At 37.1% G+C, this 11,678-nt stretch overlaps 1 protein-coding gene across 3 annotated transcripts in view; it reads left to right on the forward strand.

Moving 5' to 3' along the window:
- Window positions 1-11,678, forward strand: part of MCUB (mitochondrial calcium uniporter dominant negative subunit beta) — a 32,353-nt gene that overhangs the window by 19,571 nt on the left and 1,104 nt on the right. For all 3 annotated transcript variants that reach the window (XM_087962953.1, XM_026668685.2, XM_087962952.1), the window contains exons 2-7: window positions 3,171-3,246; window positions 4,242-4,412; window positions 5,766-5,870; window positions 6,114-6,274; window positions 9,204-9,407; window positions 11,090-11,206. In XM_087962953.1, coding sequence (XP_087819079.1) covers window positions 3,171-3,246; window positions 4,242-4,412; window positions 5,766-5,870; window positions 6,114-6,274; window positions 9,204-9,407; window positions 11,090-11,206 — 834 coding nt within the window. The remainder of the gene's footprint in view (window positions 1-3,170; window positions 3,247-4,241; window positions 4,413-5,765; window positions 5,871-6,113; window positions 6,275-9,203; window positions 9,408-11,089; window positions 11,207-11,678) is intronic.

Here is an 11,678-nt window from a genome sequence, read left to right on the forward strand (position 1 = left end):
TATAACCCAGCCAATTTTGTTTCAATATCCATCCTCACTCTGTAGGGGATTGGCAGACCTTGGGTCTGGGATTATGATCTGCTATAATTACCAGAGAATTGAGAGGCTTAATTTGTAGATAAGAATAGTAGCTGTTAAAAACAAAGGAATTTCAAGAGGTACAAAGGAGTGGAAATCTCGCTGCTGCAAAAGGTGGGATACTCTGAAGATTGCTTTGAAGATTAGCTGTGGTTAGGAGAGACTGATTCCTTGGTAAATTTAACTCTTTTTGTAATCCATAAACAGATCTTCCCGTTTTTCTTTCCATCTCTGTCCAGTTGCTCCTTCCCTTCTCAACTTTTTCCCAGTCTTGCACCTGCCTTTGCATACAAAGAAAGAAGGATCTAGGACAACTCGCTGTGGCTAACTCACCATGGCCATCTCGGGGTCAATTTGTTGGGCCCTCTCATGGCAGCCAACCTAGGATGGCCATTTCACCAATGGGTAGTACATGCAGGTGGAGACCAATATGAGTACTTTATTTTACAAACTGTTAATTCAATTAAAATACATTTCTTTTTCATCCTGCATTTTTAGAGGTGGCGAGCTTTATGGTGTGTGTGTGTATGTGTGCAAACACCTGTGCAAATGTGAGCTGTAGAAAAGTTGGTGTAAAATTAACTAGTAAAAGTCCTCCAAGAAAAATAATACTTTAATTTTCATCTTAATCTTGCTGTATTTTATGGGAAACATTACAATTATCATATAGGATGAAGCAGTATCTTAGAGATGGGTATATCAAATCAATACTGATGCTATTCACCGATTATTCTAACTTTCTGCACAGCTGCCTATCTCCTGTATTCCAAACAGCATTTTCCATTAACTGTAGTTGAGATGGTTCTACCTACATTTATTTTATTTTATTTAAGGTCAATAGTAGACAGTCTAAGGTTAAAGTTTTGGGGGTTTGGGGAATTTTTTATAAAATATGGATTCTTCTTTGGATTCTATGCTGGCATTCAAAATAATCTTTCAAATGCTATGCTTTTTCTTTGAAGCTGGAGATTATTAATCAGATTTAAGATGACGAATTGTGGTGTTTATGTTTATGTACAATCCACAAACAATAAATAAGCTTAACCCTTATAGGCTCTATATCTATGGTCAGTTATATAAAACAAATAAGAATTACATAAAGCAGATGAATTTATTACTACATTCCTTAATTAGAAAAATGGGTTATTGCTTGAAAAGATGCTAAAACCTGAGCATGAAATGAAAAAAAAAACATTAGAATTTGACAGCAATATACTATACATCTAGGAAATTGAATATTGACTCAAAAGCAGAAACTATGAGTTTCCACTAAAAACATTGTAGGAAAAAAGTCTTGTTAGTCTATGGTGGAAAAAAAAAACCAGGAGTCTGGTAGTACCTTTTCTGATTAAATATTATTAAAAGCCATTAGTGAATGTCAGATGAAATGAGCTGTAATCCTTGAGAATTTACATTTCACAAAAATGGTTGGAAAAAGTGCTGCCAGGCTCCTGATTTGTTTCTATTAAAAATATCAATCAGGAAAAGGTGCTTAATTTACCTTGCTGTGGAGAATTTAGCTGTTAAAAAATGCTCGGTAGTAAGTTTCTATATTAAGTTACGTTGAATTTTGTCCTTTCGTTATGCAGTCTCCTGTTGTTGTCCTTCTCATCAGACATGTACAATAGATCCTTCAGGGGCTTTTTGTTTTATAGATAGATGAGGTCATCTATCAGAGGCACTCCATTAATTCTTTCACTGAGCAGAGAGTTGAGCTAGATGACCTTTGAGATTCCTTCCAACCTGTGATGCTGTGAATATGCATTCAATGAGAAGAAAAATTGCTTAGGAGCATTCAAGTCATTTGACTCCTTACACTCAAAATGAATTTCTTTCAAAGCATCTTTCTGTGAAAAATTTAATTATCTGAGAATGTGAAGCTTCTGTTCTAGGACAGTTGTTTTCCAGGAGCTTATTTCAGATTTTTACCAGATTAATGTGAATATTCCAAGCATGCAGCAATCTTTCCTACTTTAGTACTCAAGATGTGTTGGGCACTCTCATTGGCCTTTTGAGCATTGGCCTAGAAATCCAACTTGAAAAGTAATTTTTTCATAGGTAGATATTGATATATATTTTTTGCAATGCCTAAAATTTGCTGTGCACAATGTACAGGTTGTCCTAGACTTAAGATAATAATTGAGCCTGGAATTATGGTCATAAGTTGTGGCACTCATTAAATAGATCACCACATGACCACACCTGATTTTACCATTTATTTGGTGGTTGTGGTTTACGCTATACAGTGTGGTTGTTAAACAAACCTGTTTTCTCCAATGGAGCTTTTTTCCAGAAACTGGAAGGAAATGTCAGAACCAGCAAAAAATGCTGAAAATTGCAATCAAATGACCAAGGCCATAAATATCAGTCAATTGCCAAGTCCCAATCACTTAACTGTAGGAGGTACAGCCTTTGGAACTTCAGAACTGGGTTGTAAGTAGCTCTGAGGGAGGTCTGTTATAATTTTGAACAGTTGCTAAGTGAAGATTACCTGTATCTAATTTGACATGCTAGAATAATGGAGAAAAATCTGTCCCATCCTAAAGCACATCTTGTCATTGTTTTCATCATCACAGCTTATATTGGCTGTGTTTGTTTATGACCTTAAATCACCCTTTATTGCTAAATAAGATCTGAAAAATTTCCTAATGCCTGTATTAATTAAATGTCATAGTTTGCACATAACTTCCTAGAATGCTTTCTTTTATATTACTTTTCAGAAATCTTTGTAATTTAATGGGTTAATGTAGCACCAGAAGTTTGGCTTTCACCAGATTGACTGATTACCACAACACAATAACCACCTTTCTTTAGTGCACGGGTGTCAAACTCATCGCATCACATTGCCGTCATGTGACGTATTGTGATGTTTTTCCCTTCGGGGAGCTGGGGTTGGTGTGGCCTGCGTGTGACGCATCCAGCTCACAGGCCACCAGTTTGACACCCCTGCTCTAGAAACCCAGCTATAAAATGGGAATCCTCCATAGATGTCGGTCTTCTGAACCATACAGTGAATTCCATGGGAGAAAATCAAATAATTGGGAAGGTATTTGATTGAACACAGTGATATCTGAATCAATCTTCTTTGCCAGATGCTGTGGGTGAGACGAACTGGAAATTTGAGGCACCACAGAAGAGCTCTCTATAGCACTCTAGTGCCACCTGATGGTATGGTTTCTAACTAATTGCTATCTTCATATCAAATATCCCAATAGTACCAATTTCAAGGTGCGTATCCCCACATATTCCTGTTTTATTTTAGGCAGTTTGAATCCTGCAGAGTTTATGTTGGCTCTGAAATATTCACTGCTTTCTGGAATAACATTCTTGTGCCCTCCTCATCTTTCATGAGAGGCTTATACCTTTTTATACCATAGGTATGAATATCTCTTGATTAAAATAAAGAGTTTATGATGCTGTAATTGGAGGTTTGGAAGCTTGCATGGCAAAAATTAATACTGCCTTGAGACTAATAGTTTAATGTCTGGCAGCTTCTGCCTCCTTTAAATCCTAGGTCTGTTTAGAGTCCATTATACTCTAGCATGAAGTCCTAACACCAATATACTAGCTGGGATAAAATTCAGTCTGCTCTCCACAGATATCTCTTTCTTGCAAGCACTGTGGAATATAGCTTGAATATTCATGTTCCATATCCTTGTAAATTAGATCTATTTACATGTATATGCTTCCAGAATGATGTCAACACTTGCACCCATGTCCATGTCATATGGCAACACTTAGCCAAAAGAAAGTCAAGCTAAAAATCAGATTTGTTTAGTACTTGGATAGAAGACTACCAGATGGTACGAAAGACCAGGAAATTGAAAAAATATTGTGGAAGAAAGCACTAGCAAAATATTTCCATATTGCTGCCAAGAAAACTAACTACATGACGCATCATATAGTCAGCAGGGGCTGAGCTCAGTTTGAGTCTTTAAATTATTGAATGTTACTCTTCACTGAAGAGCTCATAGATAATGTATCAATGGCACAAATAAATTTAGGCTGAATTTCATAATTTTCCAAAATATACCTCAACTCTTGACTAGCTTTAAAAAAAAATCCCTGATTATACAGGAGTGTTTGTATGTACGCAAGTGTATGCCCCACACATACAATATACATATATCTACATCTGTTTCCTTCTTTTTTTATCTTTGCAGAAGTAACTGTTCATTATAAATATGGTCTGCCTGTGATAACACTTACATTGCCATCAAGAAAAGAACGATGCCAGTTTACTATCAAGCCAATGCTAACAACTGTGGGCAACTTCTTACAGGACATAAAGAGAGAAGATAATGCAATTGAAATGGTAGAAGTCTTCACAACAGGTACTAATGCCGATATCACTTTGAAATCGAGGTTGGTCCAACTTTTCCTAGGTATTGCAAAATCTAGGAGATCTTATTAATGTTTGAAGCCTGCCAAGGTTACATCCTGGCAGGGCACCCACTATAATTTATCTGCTTCAACCTTCACCATTGCTGCTCCTTTTGCTTCAATTTCTTTCCATTTTTCATCCTTTCACTGGCTCACCACTAAGGGGGAAAAGGGAGTGCATGAAATAAATGAGAGCTCTGAATAAGGCAATGGGAGGAAATCTACAGATGGCAAAAAACTCATAGTTAGGAACTTGTGTGGTTAATGTTAGATGAAGTTTAACTTCTTAACGTTGTATGTTATCGATATAATAATAGACCACTTCTTATAGTGTTTACTCCAGAACATTTGTTAGTCAGGAAAATATATTAAATAAGAATATTAGAAGATGGGACGTGGTGACTCAGTGGCTAAGACGCTGAGCTTGTCGATCAGAAAGGTCGGCAGTTTGAATCCCTAGCACCGCGTAACGGAGTGAGCTCCTGTTACTTGTCCCAGCTTCTGCCAACCTAGCAGTTCTAAAGCATGTAAAAATGCAAGTAGAAAAATAGGAACCACTTTGGTGGGAGGGTAACAGCGTTCTGTGTGCCTTCGGTGTTTAGTCATGCCGGCCACATGACCACAGAGACATCTTCGGACAGCACTGACTCTTCAGCTTTGTAATGGAGATCATTAACCATCGATTAGGATAAGCCAACTTTCAAGTTGGCATAGTAGTTGAAAGTCCCAAGTTTTACTGGTCAAGACTCAAATCGCATAAATTCTTCTTCTTAATTATACGAGGAAAAAGTTGGGTTTTCCCTCAGTAGCCTGCAGCAGAGAAACCAAAATGGGTGATAGCATAAAGGACATAAAGTTGAACTCATTCCTCTTATTCTGTGAAGCCAATGCATATGCATATACTATCAGAAATTCTATTGGTCTTGGAAGAAAGTTTGCTCACATTATGGACTTCATTAGTCATACGGCTGGGATAAAAGCCAATTAATCCAGTAAACATTGCTGTAGGTAAGATTACTTAAGAGCAGGGATCCCCAAACCCTTGTCTACTGTCTAGTACTGGTCCACGGCCCGTTGGGAACCAGGTCATACAAGTGGCAGACAAGTGTGCAAAGCTCCATTTGCACAAGTGGGCATGTGAGCAAAAAACCATCACCTGCCACCACAACTGCCAGGCTGTGGAGCTGTAAATATCAGGGACTGCTGGCTTAGAGCACTGACTGCAATGAGCATGGTAAGCTGTTTAAAAAGAAATCCATGTAGCCTTTTATTACTTTGACTGAAATGTCTTTTCTCTCCTGCAGATGGCAGCAGGATTTCAAGTTCGGTGTCGATGGAAGTTCTGCTAATGAATGATTTTAAACTCATTGTCAATAATGCAGAATATAGTGTACATCCACCACGGAAAGGTACATAACTTCATGACCACCCTGAAACGAAATCTTTAATGATTTAATGAACTATTAATAATTAAAAATCCAGTGAAAGCTAAGTGTTCACATCTGCTCAGAAATTAATTCCACTGAATTTACTGGGACTATACTTGGAAGAGAAATTGTGTAGGATACGTAGGGAGAAAGTTCCCTGCAGGTTTTCTGAGGATATGGATGCCGATAGTATTTGTAATGACACAAGCTTCACTCTTCTTTCAGATAAAATGAGCAAAGAGCACGCCACAGAGATAGACGACATCAAATCAACAGTCCATAAGCTATTTGTAGCCCTTCACTTAGAAGAGCACCAGACAAGAAAAGAGAAAGAACTAATGCAAAAAATGGAACTTCTGAAGGAAAAACTGCTCCCTTTAGAAGAGGTTTGGAAAATTCTTTTTTAAAAAAAACAAATTTTATTAGTTTTTACAACACAATACACAAACAAACAAGGCATAATAACATAAAAGATCTTTTCTGAAAAAACCAATAGAACATACAGAATAATTCCAAATTATAATATATATATTTACGTTATCTGTTCAACTTCACATCTTATCCCAACTTCTCTTTATTTCTCCCTTTCATTCTATTATTCAAATTATATTTCTTGCTAATTAAAATTTTATTGCTTCTCAAGAACAATAAACAAACAAAACGTAGAACATAAAAACATAAAACATCTTTTCTGAAAGTTGCTTGATCCCGGGTTAAAACTCTTCATACAGACAGAAATTCAAAAATCATATTCATTTTATATACCATTCCATATCTTGTTACCATTTTCAATTTTCTATATAGCTTCTTCCCTCTTTTATCTTTCTTAATTTTATTTTATTTATCTCATCTCAGTTCAAATCATAATAATTATCATTCTTTGTCTGTTCTATTTCCAGCTATCCATTCATCTTTTCTCTTTAAACAAACTTCTCCTGTACACTGATTGGAGTATGACGCCTTTAACTCTTTCCCCTAACTTAATAATACTTAATATAACACTTAACTTATATTGGGATTCTGTTTAGTACATTCTAAAATTACACAATGTATTTTATAAGAGAAAAAAAACAGCAGCAACAAAAAAAAACATATTTATAAGTATATAAGACCACTATCAATGCCATTAAAAAACTAATACATATTAATACTCATTTATATCTTAAACATTTTATTCTAAATACACATATAAAAACACAATCTTATGTACCTTACAGAATCCCTTTTTCAATTTAATTTACCCATTGTCTCTAAATGAATTTTGTTTCTTTAAATCTTGCTTCCCACCATTAAGGTTCTCATCCCTTCCTTTCTCCCTTGCTTATTCTTCTCCTTGCCCTTTTTACCCCTTTGTCTCTCCTCCTCCCTTTTCTTCTTCTGCTTTCCCCCTTCCTGTTGTTTTCTAACCTTGTATCTACCTTTCACCTCATTTTTCTCTTTTTGGTTGTTTTTCAAGCCTTGAAATCCCCTTTTCTTTTCCTCTTTCTCCTCCTCCCCAAATAGGATCATTTGTTCATCAAAGATGGCTTCTTCTTTATCCCAGTCGTCCTGCTGCGCAGTCAATTTTCATAGGTACATACTGCCATTTCTAAAAGTTGAAAAAGAGTGCCCAAAGTATCTTTCCCATCTTGTTCTTCTTTTTATATTTTTCATATTCAGTTTTTAATTCATCCACAAGCGATGCCATTGTAAAGAGAAAGAATTTTTTCCAAAACAACCACCCGAGTGTTTTTAATCAAAAATAATTCCCAAAAGTTCCAAAGTCACCAAACAATCCAAATAAGCTATTTCTTTTAATACTTTTTCTTTCTTCCATTTCTCTTTCTGGGGTTGCTGTTTGATCAAAAAGTTCCAATTAAGATATATCTTTTAGAAGTCTTATTAATATTCAATAGCTCTTTAAAATTCTAGGCAGTCTCATCCTTGTTTAAATTCTGCTCCAATTTTTTTTCCTCTCCCTTCCCACTTACAGCAAAAAGATTTTCCTTTAAGTATTCAGAAATCCATACCTCCAATGCGAGTTTTCTGATTTCTCTTAAAGTTCTATCGCTGTCACATTCGGAAGGAGAGTGAAAAGACAAAAAGTTTTTCCTTTAATTTCCATTCGCCGCTTGACACATTCTGGAAACAATGTATAATTGTTTAATAAGCTTTAAATTCCAGGGTACTTTGTTACTTTGTCCCGGTCAGCAAAGATCACTTTCATTTCTTGACAGCTCCTCCTGCACTTTCTTTTTCCGGCTGAGCTCTTCTATGTGGCGGCCATTGCTGACCGCCGCTCAGCTGCCTTTGGAAAAGGGGGTTTAGCCGGCTAGGGAAGAGAGGTGCGATGTCTCTCGACCCTGCCAGACCCCCCCTGTCTTCGCCACCTTCTACGGAGGTGGCTTAGCCCCGAAGCCAAATGACTCGGGGCACTTGGGCAGTGAACACAGGCAGAAACCGCGCACAGTCACGGATTCCTGCCTGCTCCGAAGCACTGCAGACCGGAAATCCTCAGGTTTGGAAGATTCTTAATAAATTCAGCCTTGTGGAAATTGATAATCAGCAAGTTAATTTTGAATCTGTTCTGTTTCATGAAAACCTAAATCTGAATATCAATTATTGGTAGTTCACTTCCTTCTGTTCGGGACATAGCATATAGGCGATGCTTGAGCATGGTCCGCAGGATTGTCTAGGACGCTTACACATACTCTTCGCGGTCTGTTTTCCTTGTTACCTTCTGGGAGAAGGCTTCATGGGATCCAAAGCAGAACATCCAGATTCAGTCACAGTTTTGTTCTATCTAGGATCAACCTTGTGAATTCTCAAGCTTCCTCTTTCCAATATGTATTCAAAATGGACAGTGATTAATATGTATGTATGTAGCATGGGTGTGTGTGTTATGTACGTGTAAGGGTAAAACATACTTTCTTTTGAGAGCAGGCAACAGAAGTTCATTTTTAATGTGTGCCAGTGTGCTCGCAGTAAAAAAAAAAACAATAATGATTATCTTTTCTAATAGCTGCATTTTTCTAAATGCTAGAGAATAGCATGATTCAAAATCAATGCTTGGAAGTATATCCAGGAGTGTCTAGAAAAGCAAAAAGTTGCATCACAGGTCATGTTCTGAAGTGTCTTCCTTGAAAGTAGTAGTTATTGGTATTAGAATTGAATTTATATGTGAAGCTTTATGCTTAAGAAACTATTAGCATGTATTTGGATGAACTCCAAATTCCATTTGGGAGTATCAGTTTGAATACAGCAGTTCTAAATACTACATTTTAGAGGAGCAAAATTGAACACCGTGAAATGTAACATAGCTTTTTTTGTTCCTAGATGAAGGCTAGAATTGCAGCAGATATTGATGGAAAGACCTCTCGCCTTTTATGGATTGGTTTAGCCTTAATGTCTACTCAGGGTGGAGCCCTGGCTTGGCTCACCTGGTGGGTCTACTCATGGGACATTATGGAACCTGTTACTTACTTTATCACATATGGAAGTGCCATGGCATTCTATGCATACTTTGTACTTACTAAGCAGGTAAGGGGCTTCTTAAGGTGATACATACAAAAATCAGTTTTGACTGCTTGAAATTTGAAACACATGCACAAGGCTTTGAAGTATTATGCTAAGGGTCCTTAACTTTTACTTTTGAGAGAACAGTTGTAGGGTATTTGTTTCAAAAGTTCTGCAAATTGTTCAGAGTTCAGTTGATCAGTAAAGACACAAATGCTTCAGGTTCTGCAAGCCTGAAAAAAAATCACCTGCTGTTTATTATAATATAGCACCTACTTAAAGTAATGCAGTTTATGTATCTTGTGGATGCTATGCAGGAAGGAGTGATTATCTTAGTGGATTCAGTTCTTTTTTTAATTGGCAGTCTTTTTAATAATACAAAGACATATCAGCCCTTATTCAATTATCTGGGGACACTAATGCTTTAAAGAAAAATAGGTTCATCAAAGTCTTGCTATCCCTGTTCCCATTTCCTTTCATGTAAAAATCCTTGAAAGAATTTATTCTGTGGTAATCATAATATGAGGTTATTACCTTGTAGATCAGATAGGAAACACAACCAGGTGAATTAATTCTACTTTATTATAAAGTGATTTGAATAGAATCTTGCAAATCTAAAAATAAAATTTCCTGGCTCCTTTACAAAGTGATAAACTAGGGAGAGCATCTTCTGAGTCTCTTGCAATGAACATTACAGAGCTGAGGGCTCTGCTCTCTCTTATCTGACCATTCCCTAGGCAGCTTCTCTTCGCCCTGTCTCCCAAGGTCCTTCCCACCATTGCCATATCTAAAAACAATGTTCTAATATTATTCAAGATACATTAATTGTAAATAAGTATTATTTCTACAGAAATCTGATCATGCAAATCAATCCTTAGTAAATCCTTAGAAACCCTTTCTAAAAATTTTAGATATTAGTATTTGAGATATTGTTGAAATGATACCCCACAAATAATGTTTGTTACAAAACATTTTGTATAAACCAAGCTTATAGCCTTGCTGAGCACAATTAGAATTTGGTTTATTGCGTATGATGATTAAAATCTGGTTTAATGAAATATACAAGTCCACTTAATGCCTTGTTTCATTTTAATTCAAGGACTAAGCTTGAAAGAGATTTTGTATTCTGCAGACTTCCATGTGCGAACCAGGGGAGATTACCTGTGTGGTTGATTAATTCTCCAATGAGCTGTTCAGAGCATCCAGTAGTGGACCCTTTGGCAGAAGAGTTCTGCAACGGGTCCACAGGGACCAGGAAGGGATTCCAGGCCAGATGCAGTCCCTCCCGTAGGACAGGCCAAGCTTTGGTATGTTCCACTACTGGATGCTCTGAACAGCTCATGGGAGAAAGGGCGTTGGTACTTACCTGACACGCCCGTTCTCTTTGAGCTGTGAAGAGCATCCAGCCCCACCCTTTTTCCATCTGGTAGGGTCCTGTTTCGGCCAACGAATTGTTAGGGCATTGAGGACGAGGGCGTTTATTTCTCTCGTCTTCACCAAAACGGGAACACTGGGGAGGAGTCCCATGGAGAAGGAGGAGCGTTTCACAAATTAAGCCCAGCCTAGACATGCAGAGACTGAAGCACCTCCCACTACTGGATGCTCTTCACAGCTCAAAGAGAACGGGCGTGTCAGGTAAGTACCAACACCCTTTTTCAGGGTTATTGAATTAATTTTTTCTTGGGTTTTTTCCTTGTCATTTAAAGGATTATATTTACCCAGATGCTCGAGACAGGCAATTCCTTCACTATTTTCACCGGAAAGCTAAAAGCCAGAACTTCAATATGATTCTATATAACAAGCTAAAAGAGGACCTGGAAGAGGTAATTAATTGCATAGATCTGTCTAACTGATTTACATGACCTTCCCATCCAACTCTGGATGGTTCACAACAATAGGAGAGTACATGATATTGTATGCATAAGAGATCATGGAAAAGAGCTTCAGTGTGTTTTGAAAGTCAATTATTTGCAGCCATGACTGGCAGTTTTACTCCTTTTTCTTTTGTACAGAAAGCAGTTTAATCTTAACTTCTGAAAAGTATGCTTTTAAATGCATATTCATAGTCCTCCAGAAGAAAGGAAAGGAATCTTGTTACATTGTGGGAGTTCTTCCAATTCCATCTGTTATAGCAGCTGCAATCAGTGTATTAGGCATGAAAATTTGAAATCTTACAGATTATCTGCTTTGCTGCCTGCAAAAGCTGATAGGTTATTTTAGTAGATTGTAAACTAAACCTGCCAATTTACTCAGATCTTCCAGTTGATGAAGGATGGCTTGGAGAGTAATCTAGTT

The sequence above is a fragment of the Notechis scutatus genome, chromosome 4, assembly GCF_049901735.1.
Source record: "Notechis scutatus isolate UNSWTSFEM ecotype Mainland chromosome 4, rNotScu1.2, whole genome shotgun sequence".
Lineage (NCBI taxonomy): Eukaryota > Metazoa > Chordata > Lepidosauria > Squamata > Elapidae > Notechis > Notechis scutatus.